Source organism: Dryas octopetala, chromosome 5, assembly GCF_963921425.1.
Source record: "Dryas octopetala chromosome 5, drDryOcto1.1, whole genome shotgun sequence".
NCBI lineage: Eukaryota > Viridiplantae > Streptophyta > Magnoliopsida > Rosales > Rosaceae > Dryas > Dryas octopetala.
In genome coordinates, this window is record NC_141370.1 from 20,427,344 (window position 1) to 20,442,478 (window position 15,135).

General features: G+C 35.0%; 2 protein-coding genes across 3 annotated transcripts; one reads left to right on the top strand and one right to left on the bottom strand.

Annotated features, from left to right (window-relative positions):
• The first annotated feature begins 1,255 nt into the window (after positions 1 to 1,255).
• Positions 1,256 to 4,075, top strand: LOC147285535 (Homeodomain-like superfamily protein). 2 transcript variants are annotated; one of them, XM_086244343.1, is made up of 4 exons: positions 1,256 to 1,668; positions 2,118 to 2,768; positions 2,883 to 2,959; positions 3,234 to 4,075. In XM_086244343.1, exons 1-4 carry the CDS (start codon positions 1,470 to 1,472, stop codon positions 3,747 to 3,749), a joined length of 1,443 nt encoding a protein of 480 aa, XP_086100469.1. In that variant the 5' UTR covers positions 1,256 to 1,469; the 3' UTR covers positions 3,750 to 4,075. The 2 variants fall into 2 exon arrangements, with proteins under 2 accessions (XP_086100469.1, XP_086100470.1); XM_086244344.1 differs by having other exon boundaries at positions 2,118 to 2,762.
• A 965-nt stretch (positions 4,076 to 5,040) lies between these two features.
• Positions 5,041 to 8,579, bottom strand: LOC147285536 (RNA-binding (RRM/RBD/RNP motifs) family protein). The gene is made up of 9 exons (XM_086244536.1): positions 8,446 to 8,579; positions 8,198 to 8,296; positions 7,554 to 8,092; positions 6,923 to 6,989; positions 6,759 to 6,812; positions 6,035 to 6,103; positions 5,850 to 5,915; positions 5,696 to 5,764; positions 5,041 to 5,315 (listed from the first exon to the last, which is right to left on the bottom strand). The coding sequence occupies exons 1-9, from the start codon at positions 8,554 to 8,556 to the stop codon at positions 5,229 to 5,231; spliced, it is 1,161 nt and encodes a 386-aa protein (XP_086100662.1). The 5' UTR covers positions 8,557 to 8,579; the 3' UTR covers positions 5,041 to 5,228.
• Between the last annotated feature and the right edge of the window lie 6,556 nt (positions 8,580 to 15,135).

Consider the following 15,135-nt stretch of genomic DNA (forward strand, 5'->3'; position numbering starts at 1 on the left):
TTTTTCTTCTCTTTTTCTCTCTCTCCAGTTGGGTTTGGGTGGTAGTAAAAATTTAAAAATAATAATAATACGGATGATTTATAGTATATGCTAGCTAGCACCTCCCAAAGCTTTTCTCATTCGATTTAGTATTTAATCATCATAGAATCATTAATACATATAATATGTGAATGATAGAATACTTTGGTAAGGGTACCCTCAAAGTACCACTTGGCCGTAGACGTGTCCGATATCTACAATCTGCTGCAGCTTTGGACTTTGGAACGAGCTTTCGGGTGGTTGGAGTTTCGATGTGATACTTACATCACAACCATGGAATCCACCAATTCTTTTTGACCCTTTTGTGGACTGCTAACATTTTTACTGTTCAATACGAAGTTACGAACCCAAAAGCATATGTAATTTGTCCACTAAATTTTGCTAATAAAATGATACGTCAATACAGACATAATATATTATCTTACATGTTAGTAATAATTGATTTAGAATGGACTTATATTTGAATAAATGCAATAATTTTTCACTATATTTTATAAATTGGATTTTGCAGACATATATATATAGTTGGTAAATTAATGTAGTAATACTCTATTTGATTTATTTGATGGGGGATGGTGTTGTGTGTACCTGATTTGAGCCATTAATCCACGGGCGCCACTTACATATCACAAGCCATGTGTATCTTATACTAAATGAGCAAATGCCTAGTTGAAGTAAAGAGTCCACTAATTATGGATAAACAAAAAATTAATTTAATACATATGTAGTTTAGAATAAGAAGAAGAATAATGGGTTTTATTTTTGGGGGACAGAATAATATGTTCATATATAAATTAAAAAGTAAGAAATAAAATAATGAATAAAAAAAAGAAAGGGGGGAAAAAGTAGAGCAAGAGTAAGAAGAAGAATCATCTTTTATTTTGGTGAATTTGAATTTGGTACACAGAGAGACAGAGAGACTATTGAGTCCAAAGCTAGCTGCAGGGGCTCCAACCACATGACCCTCTGCTGTCAGACTCCTTGATTCCTTCTCTTCTCTCTCTCGGTTTTTTAGCTTTTCTTTGCCTTTGTTCTTTGCAAGAAGTTACCATCCCTCTTTATCCTCCTCCTCTTGCCTTTTCTTTTCTTTCTCTCTCTCTCTCTCTCTGCCTCTTTCTAATTTCTCTCTCTTTAAACCCCACTTTATTCCCTTGAACTCACCCTAAAAAGAAGACGATCCTACCTCGATCCTCCTTGTGTTCAGAAACAACATCCTTTGCCTTTCTCTCTCTCTCAATCTCTCACAAACAGTTGAATACAAGCTCCAACCTAGGAAATAGAAAGAGCCAAACACCCTCTTTTGCCAATATTGTTTTGTTTGTTCCCACAAACGACATACCCTCTTCTTGTTTGAGCATGATCAACTACATCATTTTCTAATTAAAACACTAGTACGTGCTAGCTCAACAAATTCATTATATTTTAGTTAAATGGCATCACCCTCACCTTCAGAACTAAGCCTGGAGTGCAAGCCCCACAGCTATTCCATGCTCCTCAAATCCTTTGGAGACCATGACCAGAGCAATACACAGAAGCTTGAAGACTTCCTTTCTCGCCTCGAAGAAGAGCGACTCAAGATTGATGCCTTCAAGCGCGAGCTCCCTCTTTCCATGCAACTCCTCACCACTGGTACTACATACATGCATGTCAATCTCTTTCATCACTTGCTTTCTTGCCAGCCATCAATGGATATTCATGTTCTTTGCCTTCAAGTTTTCATTAGCTCCCAACCCTTTTTCTTTATCATCCCTAGCCTTTTCCATTTATTGAAGTGAGAGCTATATATTTGTATTGCTTTATATTTCTCTAAGTCCAAAGCAGTCAGTTGTTCAACATGTATTTTCTAAAGACTTAAAAGCCACAAAAAAAAAAAAAAAAAAGGACAAATGAATGTAAAGATAAAGACAATAAGAAATTAAAATATACAGAAACTTATTGTGAGTTTTGGTGATTTGGTTCTTTTTAATTTTCAAGACAATGCATGTCAATGTTCATGAGCCTAAATTATTTTTTGTTACCAAAAATATGTTTTTTTCCTTTATTTACTAATTAAATCAATATTACAATTGTTTATCTAGCTGTGGAGGCTTCAAGGCAACAACTACAGGCATACAGAGCAAATCAAGGGACAACAAATAGGCCAGTCCTTGAAGAATTCATACCCCTCAAACACTCAACCTCTGAAGCCTCAGAAAAAACTACAAACAGTTGTGACAAAGCAAATTGGATGACATCTGCCCAACTATGGAGCCAAGCAACAAGCCATGATCATAATATTATTGCAACCAAACCCCAATCCACAACAATATCATCATCCCCAAAAGAACCAACCGACCTTGGCTTCAATGTGACCCCCAAGCAGCATCAGAGATCATATGGAGGAGGAGCTTTCCTTCCATTTTCCAAAGATCGAAACTCAAGCCCACCGCTGCTAAGGCCTCTTCCAGAGTTGGCTCTGGCCAGCTCTGCGGAGGTCCATAATAAGGCTGAGATTTTGGAGGACAAGACTACTCACCATGAGAATGGAAATATTTCTAATTGTGATCAACAAGGTGTTAAGGGTATTACTGGGAATTCCATACCAGAGGGACATGCAAATAGTACCACTGCCGCCGCTTCGGCCACCACCACGACTCAAACTCATAGGAAGGCAAGGAGGTGTTGGTCGCCGGACTTGCACCGGAGATTCGTTAATGCCCTTCAAATGCTTGGTGGTTCTCAAGGTATACGTACGTAATTGATTTTTTATCAAAATTAATTAAGTCGCTATCTATAATTATTTGTATATACAATTCCATATATATCTGATATTTTGTTTTTGTTTTGAATGTTTAATTTGACAGTGGCCACACCAAAACAGATCAGGGAGCTGATGAAGGTTGACGGTTTGACCAACGATGAAGTTAAAAGTCACCTGCAGGTACATATGTCTCTATCTCTTTTCTGATACATGCAGGCACGCATGAAATGTGTGTTTATATGCACCCTTGACCCTTTGTACTATGTATGTTTTACTACAGTACTGACACCACTGCATATTCTGAATTCGTATTGAATATTTTGACCAACCATTCGTAAATTATGATAGGCAAAGTTGCACTAGGTACATTAATTATTAATCATCATGTTTCATGTATATTTGTTTTCAGTGACATGGTAGTTAATAATTAGAGTTTGATTTTAATTTGCTACAGAAGTACAGGCTGCACACTAGACGACCGAGCCCAAGCTCACAAGTATCTGGAGCTCCGACACCCCAGCTGGTAGTCCTAGGTGGCATCTGGGTCCCACCAGAGTACGCTGCAGCCCACGGTGGGTCCACAGCCCTTTACAGCCCACACCCAGGCTCCCATGCACCAACACACCACTACTGCGCCACCCCAATGACGCCCCAAGATTTCTACACCGCCGCAGCAGCGCCGCCGCCGCAGCCGCCGTCGTCCCACCACCAGCTGCACCACCACACGCTCCACCACCAGCTCCACGTGTACAGGAGGAGCGCCTCCCACACGCAGAGCTCCACGCCAGAATCCGACGTCCACCGAGGGCCCGGTGACCGCTCGGAGAGCATCGAAGACGGCAAGTCCGAGAGCAGCAGCTGGAAGGGTGGTGAGAGTGGCGAGAATAACGGAGGACAGAGAAAAGGCTTGGCTGCCAGGAGAGAAGACGGTGAGGAAAGCAATGGAAGTCAGATCACGCTCAAGTTCTGATCATGCGGGAAGGTTTAGGGTTTTAGGATTAGGATGACTAAGATTAATTAGGGTAATTAGTGTTTAATTCTAAATTTATTATTTATGAGATATATCGATTATCGAATGAGTGTGTGAGTGCTAGAGAGGGTAAAAATGTCATAACGGAAAAAGTGAGAGTTTGTTTTGATTTCCTTCCTTTAGATTGATTCTATCTGAACCAATAATTCACATCTATTCACACTTTTATATACTAGCATATTAATTAAGATGGATGTGCTTTCCGGATGTATTATAGAGTACACCAAAAGTTCTTGAATAAATAGACCATCTGTATTTAAACAGTATTTGCCCTTTAATGTCACGTTAAGCATATTATTTGGAGAAGGTTTGTGGGTGGCTGGTCTTAATTATATTGTGATAGCCTTTTCTTCTAGGCTTGATTGAGTGTGTGGGCCTTGATTCATAGCCTACAAAGTTTAAGTTTGGGCCTTTTAAAGTGCCCATTAGTAGGGCCAAGCCCAATAGGTACAGACCGACCAACTCAAACTGAGTTCAATAAGAGTATCACGAACAAAATTTTAATGTTTGCTCAATATTCAAGAAGAAGCTTCGAGTAAGGATATAATTACTTTTAAAAAAGCAACAACATTATCTTAATTTAAGAAAAGTAACAACATCTTCTCTATTTAGACTTTTACGCACTAATCCACAAGAATTTTGAAGTGTAGTGGAACCATTTTTTATCATCCTAAAAAGTGAAAGAAGAAGGGAAAGACATTTTCTGAGGCCAGAAATTATGGTTAGGATCCAAATAACTAATGGCACAATAAACTTGTTGGTTGAACTGACCATGTCTTGTGTTGTTGCGAGCCCAAAGAATTGGAGATTTTACTTTAGATTGTTGGTAAATCAATCATTCGATTATGAATTACACACAAACTCAAAAACCGAGACTATAGTATCCAATTTATTAGGAAAAGAAACTCCCAACTCTAAAAATTAGGTCGCGAAAGAAGAGGCACCGAAAGTGCGTGCCTGACTTGACTTCTTTCCACCCTAAATCTCTCAGAAGCTTTCATAAAAACACACGACAATGGCCACTTTATTAAATTGCCTTTCTCTTTCTGTTGCTTGTTAGTTTTAAACAAATTCACAGGGGAAGAGGGATTACTTGTTGGCGTTAAAAGGTGTATATTCATTATTATTCCACACTCCAAAAAACCAAAGATAATGAGCTGCTTTCATGGAGCTAGCTAATAATCCACAGATAACTCTCATGCATGAGTAAACTTATACATTTAAGTGAAAATAAAACAAAACATGTGACAAAGACTTATATTAGAAAACATGATGTAAATAGTACATCTCAAATAGAAGATGCTGATTCTCCATGACCTTGGAGTAAATATCTACAAAGACTTCATACACCATCACTTTCTTAAAAAAAAAACAGTGTGTGGGTGTCACAGATCACTCTTCTCAAAGTTCAACCTGATATCATGCATTGCCAATTGTCAGCATTCCGTCCCTCCTTAAGCCAACATCATCAACACCATCTTCCAACATTGTTGTATCAAAGACCGACTGCAACCAAAATGGTTTATAAAGTTAATTCCTCTCACCACAATCTAAGAATTCACAATACAGATAAAAGTTTAGCACTTGGTACATAACATCAAAAGTGAGTTTTGAGGGTTTGAGATCCAGCAAACCAAATTTTGGGCTTCACATTTAACAATGTCCATCGGCCCAACTCAAATGGAAGTTGAAAGCTTCTTTATGGCAAAATGAATAATCAAAATATATTCCCCAACTCTTACAAAAAAAAAAATCAAAAATATATTCTAAAGAAGGACAAAAAGCTAGATAGTTTTGCCTTCAATTCATAGATAGACCTAAAAAAAATGCTCGTTCCCATTTACATTGTTTTCCTGTACATTAAGCTTTAGAGTGAAGACACCAACCTGAAGTTCCTGTTCGCAGCTTTTAAGTCTTTCAGTGTAATCTCTTACTTGCATAAAGCATTTATGTAGCTGCAGATAATTTAAACAATATACATTAACTCCAAGCAATGTCCAGCAGAAGTTATTAACAACCAATCATAACCACTGAAAATACCTTGGTCAACTGCATCTTATGGTGTGAAGAGCTCCTCTTTGCATTTATCAATGCATCCTCCAGTTTCTGCATAAGCAAATTCTCAGTGGGTTCAGCTTGGGAAATCAGAAAACTTGGAAAGAAGACACGCAGATTAAAGTGAAGGACTGCATGAGATAAGAGAGAACTTTTAGAAAAGAACACACCTTAGATTTCTTCTGTAAATCCATAACCAGTTTTCCTTCGTCTTCCAACCTCTCTTCCATCTGAGAAGTCTGAAAAACAAAATGAATCTTAGTGTCTTCTGCCAAGTTGCAAGGTAAGCTTTGAAGGTTTGTTATCTTCACTTTAAATGTCAACTGGCACAAATGCTTTTTTAGTGTAAGTGTGTGTGTGTGTGTGTGTGCATGTTTGTGGGTATTCATCTGCATGCATGTATATCTGACCATATTCTCTGATGAACAATTCACAGGTAGTTTCCATGAAATTATACTCAACTACCATAAAATCTGCCTATTTCAAACCTATTGGATGCACAATTTTGGCCTTTTGAAGGCTTTATGAATCTTAGTTTCTTCTACCTTTCAGAAAATGGGGGTAAGCATAAAAAATAGAAGGTTGCAGGATAAGCTTTGGAGGTTTATTAAGGTGATTCCCATGCTCCAGTGTTTTCCTCTGGAAATGTGTGTGTGTGTGTGCGGGTAGGTGGGTTTTATCTGCATGCATGTACATGTGTCCACATTTTCTGATGAACAATTCACAGGTCAAATGTAGAAATTATGCTTAACTACCATAAAAAATAGAAGGTTACAGGATAACCTATTGGATGCACAACTTTGGTCTCTACGAATTAATCCGACAATACTTCATTTACTTTTTTTTTTTTTGCCACAATACTTCATTTACTTAAATTCTTAAGTAAAGACGAACCTCCTTTTTTAATTCTTCAAGCCTTTGCAAGGACCCCTCAAGCTGTTCTTTTACCTGATATTTTTAACAGGTCAAATGAAAACAAAGCAACACTGTAATAAGATGGCACATTTATAAATGCATGCCACTCCCTTAGGAATAAAAGCTGAAAATACTGAACTTGCCTGATCATTGTAATCATCATTTGAATGAGATAAAGGGTCTCTACTCTGTCGGTCAATGGATTTTGGACTGCAGAAAATAAACCAGAACATAGTGATATAAACGTTTTTTCAAATGCCAATGTATTAAACTTATGTGATTCAAAGTATCTTTCTTTCTGTTGGTCATCCCAAGAAACATGATTGCTACTCGACTGATGACATGACACAATAAGATCAACTTTAACTCCCAACAGTATTTGGGACTCTACTATCTAGTTTTTCAAGCTAGGATACATACTTTCTCAGAGTGAAAATTCAACTAGATACAAATATGAAAAGCTAACCAACAAACTCAGGATCGATTTAAATGCAATGATTAAAGTATTGACTTTCAAAATACGACAAGGTAAGCAATGTATGCAACATGTTAATAATTGTGCAAAACACTACATAACCACAACAGATGCAAACAATTTTGCTATCAAAGCCACCTAACTTTGGCTTTATAATTCCCAAGTTTATGGAATCAAAATACGAAGCCCGGTTGCTCCATGGCTCGTGTCTAATGACAACCAACAAATTTTTTTTTTTTTTTTTTTTTTTCTAAGAAAATGGCAAGCAACAATTAGAATTGAAAACAAGGGTATCTTACCCATTCCATCTCCTTGACTGTTCATCTTTATCCTTGTCAACAACGTTATTATGAATGTTGGTCCTATCCATCTCCCTATCTCTATCAGAATCCAAAGTATGATGACCCCTTTCCCAACCCTGATCATGGTTCCTGCTGTGTTGTTGCTCGTCAACTTCCAAATCACCGTCTTGATCATGCTCTCTATCCATGAAATGATCCCTTCGTTGGTCATGATTACGCCCACGCTGATATTCTCTATCCCTCTCCTGATCCCTTTCTTGATCATGATCACGCACACGCTCATATCCTCTATCCCTTTCCTGATGGTGCTCGAGAGACCGGTCACGGTCACGCTCTCTTGACCGATCACTATTTCGGTCCCTGTATCGTTCCCTATCACGAATATCATACTCCCTTTCATGGTCTCTACCTCCTCGATCCCAGTTCCTGCCCCTCACAACATTCTGCCGGAAACTTTCCCTCTCTCTACTAAAATTCAGTCTTCCACCACCTCTAGTCTTCACTTCATTCACTCTGACAACTCGCCCATCAATAGTCTAATAATTCAAAGCTCCACAATGTCAAAGAGTATAAGATACTTTATCAACCAATCACAGAGACCCTAGTTGCAAGTTGAATCACATGAAGGAATGAATACATACCCCGCCATCCATCTCATTGATGGCATCAATTGCCGACCGAGGGTTTCTGAAAGTAACGAAGCCATAGCATTTTCCTCTAGTCGAAGGATCATTGATAATCTGCAGGCCAAGAAAAAATTGAAGAATTGAAGAAGCAGCAGAAGAGTGATACAAACCCCAAAAATGCTGAAAACCCTTGAAAGAAAAATTACAAAAAAAAAAATGGAGTGGGAGATGGAAAGCAGGGAGAGAAGAGATAGTTGACGGACCTTAACGGCAACGACAGCACCGTAAAAATCAAAGACACTGCGAACGCTATCCTCAGTGGCGTTGTACGGAAGGCCTCCGACATAGACGGAGCTCTGGTCGTCGATCGTCATCGATCTCTTGCTCTCCCTCCCGCGTTCACTGTCGTCTATGTATCAACTTATCCTTGTCAATTACTTTACCAAATGACGAACGACGTGTCGTTGTTCACTGTGAAACGAAGAAAAGACGACATGTCGTTGTTCACTGTGAAGCTACGAAGAAAGGACGATATGTCGTTTTCTCCCTGGAATATTAACAACCCCTCAGCAAACAACTAGGTTTTGAGGTGTGTGTTAATGTTAAGTTGTTAACTGATAGTTTCCTCGAATATCGTTTTTTTTTTTTTGGCCTTTAAAGTATAGATTTTCTTTAAATGGTTCAGATAGTTTTGTTGGTTTTTTCTCCAAAAAAAAAAGAAGAAGATAATTTTGTTGGTTTACTATTGGTCTGAAAAACTTATGATATTAAGAGACGGGTTCACAATTATTTGATATTAAATTGTGACACTAGTTTTTTCCCTGACCTCTCGCCAACACTGAAGGACCGAAGAGCACGTGGATAAATCCATGTCAAATCAACCCTAAACGTGGCCGAGCTGCCGGAGAATGCTAGGTGGGATTTTAGGAGCATTCATTCAAGAACGGGATGTTATGTCCCTTTCAATGTTAACCATGATCCTGTATCGGATTTATGGAAATACAAGTATTTGTCTCCATATCATATTGATGTTACTGTTTGGGACACTTGTGAATGGCACGTACATACTCGTTATGACACAGGTTGCGTTTGATCTGAACCCAACCAGAACAAGTGCACAAGGATTAGCTAGGGTGGCAACTGTTCTCGATATTATGGCCACTGCAGGAGGAATCTTGGGCTCACATTACACCCAACAATACTGCAGCGCTTGGGGTTGGAACGTCATATTTGGTTTTTTTCTTCTTTGCATAGTATATGCTGTCATGTGTTTAACTGGTGGAAGAGCTGAACCTGCACGTGGATGGAGACCACACATAGATTAGATGGGGGTTTTCGATTTCATATATAAATCAGTACGTAGCTAGATCGATCGAGATGGATGTTTCATGAAGGTTTTCAGTTTCATATATCGATCAGTAGACTAATATGGATATAGAGGAGACTAGCTAGTATGGATATGGATGTTTTTTTGGTTTTACACTATATTTGGCTATTTGCTTAATAGAATTCCCTCCTGCCCTCTCTTTGATTGGGTTAATTCGTTTATCAAATGCATGCATATATTATATATAAGATTAAATTGAATTAATACGAATCTATATATTTTTAATATTCTAATAAATCCTGTGTTGCATGCAAGTTAAGGTAGGATCGATTGTGCCACCTTGGAGGACCTTAATTTCCAGATTTTGAACAAATTAATCTTGAATAACTTCTCCTTGATGAGGCTGCTCGGCTTGCATCGAACCAATTTTGAATTGGGAGGCCACAACCTGTACATGTATATATAGGATCGATATATCAACTTATTCAATTGGATCATTCAGGCCTGCAAACTATAAGCTTTCAATTCTTTGATTCAGGATGAGTTATATACGTACAATAATTATCAGCTCCAAAAATATTAATGGTTAGAATGTAACTGACCAGCTTGACCGGCCTTAAAGCATATATATCCAAAAGCACCGTATTAATATCTTCCTCCCATCTGATCGAGTAATTAAAGAACTAAAACAAACACAACCAAAATAATTAAACTAAAACTTACCCAATTCAATCTAAGCACATAGCTAGGGACGGATTAAGGAAAGCATTTATTCGATATATATGTAATTATTAAGATATAATTGTAAATTAATTTGAATAGAACATGCATTTAATTTGTAATTGTAAGTGCTTAATTGAACGCAATATATATATAAATTAATTATTTGATCACAGTTAGATGACTAGCTAAATAATTTTCGATTTGGTTGATTTTTAATTTGTAATAATGATCTTTGAATCGAGGCCTAAAAAATTGACGGTTCGAATTATAAAATCAATCACGTGTTAGGACTCTATTTAAAGGTCATATATGCAAAAGATTAGATAAATTGAAAATCATTAAGAAGTCTAATTTTGATAAAATAAATTGATGAGCATAATGTTTTCAATAATCAAACAATTAAATAGTTTCTAATTTATCTAACTTTTTGCAAAATTGGTCTTTAAATTGAGACTTAAAAAATAGATGGATATGATCGTTGAATTATAATGTGAAATGGGCTCACAAGAGATCCCTTATTTACCCTTAAATTAGAGATCCCTCATTAGAATGCCCCTTCCATTATTGGATCCTCAAATAATTTTATTCAAGAGATCTTTTGTAGGGCTCATGCTATATTAATTGTAGGCTCAAGTACATTTATATCCACCAACTATAAGGTCTATTTCAAGTTGGTCCACGAACTATAAAACATTTTCAAATTTGCTCATTAACTATAGGGTTCATTTCAAGTTGGTCCACGAACTATAAAATATTTCAAATTTATCCATTAACTATAAGGTTTATTTCAAGTTGGTCCACGAACTAATAAAAAACATACAGAATGGTAGACAAAATTGGGTTGACAAAAAAAACGAACTGAACCAGATTATTTATATATATTTTATATTATATAAAAGTTATATATATTGAATAAAAAAGATGTAATGTGTTTTTTGCACATATTGGGATTCGAATCCATGACCTTGTGAGGAGAGTCAAAGTATGAATTCTCATTACATCACTTAACCACTTATGAAATTCAAATACATGCAATATATTTATAGGCATACTGATACTTGAAATATAATAATTTATAAAATTAAATATATTTTATATATCATTCCTTTTTTTAAGATATTATTTTAGATCTCTATTTAAATATTATCATTGCAAGTCTAAAAATTTTACTAGTTTATATTTTATATAATTTATAGTTTCTATATTGTAAACATATTACTAAAAGTCCAAAACTATAATTTATAATTTATATACTAAAATTATTAGAGTATAGGGTTAATTTTTAAGGTATAAGGTTTTAGACTTTATGGTTTAGTGTATAAGATTATGGTGTAGAATACCAATTATAATTTTATAAATTATTATATTTCAAGTATCAGTATACCTATAAATATATTGCATGTACTTAAATATCATAAGTGACTAAATGGTGTAGTGAGAATTCACGATTTCACTCTCCTCAAGTGGTCATGGCCGGGTTCGAAGCCAACATGTTCCAAAAACACCTTATACCTTTTTTATTCAAAATATATAACTTGTATTTAATAAATAAAAAAATAAAAAAAAATGTATAAATAATTTGGTTCGGTTCGGTTTTTTTGTCAACCAGGTTTTGTCTATCATTATGTATGTTTTTTGTTAGTTTGTAGACTAACTTGAAATGAATCATATAGTTAATGGCGAAATTTGAAATGTTTTATAGTTCGTAGACCAACTTGAAATGAACCCTATAGTTAATGGGGAAATTTGAAATATTTTATAGTTCATGGACCAACTTGAAATAGACTATATAATTGGTGGATATAAATGAACTTGAGCCTTAATTGTATTACAAACCAATTATAGGCTAGCAAACATCTAATTATATATATATATATATATATATATATATACAGGCTCCTTAATTTTATTGAGGTATACCTCAACTTAATTATGTTGAGATATGACCTTGTTGGGGCCCACACGAGTCATTTTGTGTTGATCCGAACCGTTCAATTTTTACATCTCCATTGATAAATCATCTTTGCAAAAAATTAGCCAAATCGGAAATCATTTGCCTATCTAACTTTGATCAAACAAATGAACGGTTTCATCTAAAATATTTTGTTCGTCCATTTATTTGATCAAAGTTAGATAGGCAAATGATTTCCTATTTGGCTAATTTTTTGCAAGGATGATTTATCAATGGAGATGTAAAAATTGAACGGTTCGGATCGACACAAAACAACTCGTGTGGGCCCCAATAGGATATACCTCAACATAAATAAGTTGAGGTATACCGCAATAGAAGGAGCCTATATATATATAGGGTTAGGATCATGGGATAACAATTTATACAAATACTTTGACAAAGTTTTTTATATTTACTCCAAAGTCAGCCTATTCTATCTGAGATGTATATCCTACATCATATTTTATGATGATGGTGGTTTTGTCTCAGTATACATTTCCTTGTATTAACTCATTGCATATATATCATGATCAATTCATCACTCTTTACAACCCATGAACGAACATAAATTTTCCTTTTCATTAGTATATATGCATGCATCTTGTTTTTTTTTTTTTTTTTTTTTGCTACAGCAGCATATGAGAAATTCATCTTTAGAAGCCAAACATAAAAAACATATCGATCTTAATATTGGTTTGGTTTTCTGAAGAGCTTTCGTTTACAACATAATATTGCTATTCCGAAGAGCCGGTTACAACTTAATATTGGTTTTTCTAAGAGGTCTGGGTTACTAGGCTCAAAGAACATAAAATCGAGGACATCATGGAAACCTTCACTGGAGGATGAGAGATACATTTTGACATAACATTTGTGTATGTCTAATTCTGTTGGCAACGACAAACATTTTTGGACCTCCTTATGTAAAGGTAACCAGAGCCAATCAAATATTGACGCTGCCGATGGATTCCTCGATGACCCGTTAAGCGACTGCTGCTGTTTTGAGGCGTCTTGAGGTGATCTTACTTTTGGAAATCCGATCCATAAAACCACAACACAATACAAAATCAGAATCAAGAGAAGGCCCTCTCCATTTTTTTGGATGTTATATTTCCACAGCCGCTTTTGGTTTTGGTATCCCATAATATATTTGTTTCTTAATTCCTCTCACTTTCTTCTAACTCTCAACCAGTTGTAGGGTTTTTATAGTTGTTCTAACTAGAGTACGTTTGATTGGTTTACAACTTCACACCACTTAGAATTCTATTCTATTTACGTAAGTACTACTTCAAATAACTCAATAAGTTTGAATTTGTGCATGACACAACAATATATATATTTCATTTTACTTTTGTTATATTATCATTAATTATTCACATATCAAGACTTAAGGTCTGGATCATTGAAATATCTGTAAATAGCTCTTCTATCCACATTTACTGAGCTTATTATAGAATAAATGCTTTCCTTCATTAATCTCCATATACTTTAGATTTTGGTTTGCTACAGGTACCATAAGTTATTTGGTCACTAAAAGAAACTTAATTCTTTACTTGATTCGATTTTATTGGAAATTATTTATAAGGAAAAAACACTGAAATTAAAATCTGGCCTGAGTGTTTAATTAGTGGTTTACTAAGTTCAAGAATTAATTTTCTAATTGTATTGCACATAGAACTGTACATTAATTCATTGCACTAGTAGGAATGTAGGATGGTGTTAATTAGTGAGATTCGTTTATGATGATCTAGTGGAAAAATCAGGCGTCCACGTCATGGCCAATCAGTGTGTGGAACCCACTTTTTGATGGATCATAATAATATGATGTGGCTCTTTACTTTAAGACTCGTCCTGGTCAATAAAAAATTGAAAGATTACATGGTATTATAGGGGAGATCAAAGAAAAAAAAAAACAGATAGAGGAGATCCTATTCCAATGATCCTATGGTTGTCAACACGTGGGAGCCAATTGACACGTGAATATGCTGCCCCATGGCTTGTAGTAGGGGTGTGTTTCGGCCGGATCGGATCGGAAATAGGGTGTTTCAATTCCAATCTAAAAAATTTTGAAATGAAATTTATGTTCTAATTTTCATTCCAAAAAATCGGAATTTCAACATCTCATTCCGATTCGGAATTTTCGGATTTCTCGGAATTTTTAGAATTTTTTGGAATATAACATTTTCGAAACTTTTGGATAAACATTTGAAATTTTCGAATAAAAAATCGGAATTTTCACATTTTCATAATATTTTTTGGAACATGTTTGGATTTTTTTTTTAAATAATGATGAAATTAACAAACAAACAAAAATTAAAAGACAATAGATTATGATGCATTTCAATATTTATATTAAAATGTAATTAAAATATATGTCCAATTTAAAAAGAAAATTCAAAATATTAATTTAAATAACATTTAGAACCATACCATCTCATACCATTACCATAAAAAAAATCTAGAAAAGAAGGAAAAAAAAGAAAGAAAGATGCAATTTAGCAAGTTTTTCATTGCTAGATTATGTATGATATATATTGTGTATGTTTAATGGTATATATTATATATTATAACATACATAATATATAAGAGAAATAAATGTCACTATGAATGTATAATAGGCTTAATAGCACATATCTTAGAGGTGGGGGATTAATCTTTGGAGCTCATCCAACATTGTTAGAATAAATGTCATTAATAGATACATGTTACTCACATATATATATTATGTTTGAAATTTTGAAATAATAAGCTTAAATATTTAGTAATTAGTAATTACAATTGATGGGATATTCCAGTTGGAATAACTGTAGAATTGCTCCATATCTTCAATTCCCCTCCCTAATAAAAAAAAATAGTAATTACATGTACGGAAAAATGTGGGTGTTTGTGTTACCAACTTACCATTTATGTTATTATGATACACATATATTTATAATGTACATATATTTATATTAA

Bases quoted from the DNA above. Each gene is read 5' to 3' on its own strand.
- LOC147285536 (XM_086244536.1), bottom strand. From the start codon at position 8,556: ATGACGATCGACGACCAGAGCTCCGTCTATGTCGGAGGCCTTCCGTAC. The intron at 6,990-7,553 runs GTAAGATACCCT...TATTTTCTGCAG, and splicing joins CAGTCAAGGAGATGGAATGG to TCCAAAATCCATTGACCGAC. The intron at 6,104-6,758 runs GTTCGTCTTTAC...TTTGTTTTTCAG, and splicing joins TTGAAGAATTAAAAAAGGAG to ACTTCTCAGATGGAAGAGAG.
- LOC147285535 (XM_086244343.1), top strand. From the start codon at position 1,470: ATGGCATCACCCTCACCTTCAGAACTAAGCCTGGAGTGCAAGCCCCAC. The intron at 1,669-2,117 runs GTACTACATACA...TTGTTTATCTAG, and splicing joins CATGCAACTCCTCACCACTG to CTGTGGAGGCTTCAAGGCAA. The intron at 2,960-3,233 runs GTACATATGTCT...AATTTGCTACAG, and splicing joins AAGTTAAAAGTCACCTGCAG to AAGTACAGGCTGCACACTAG.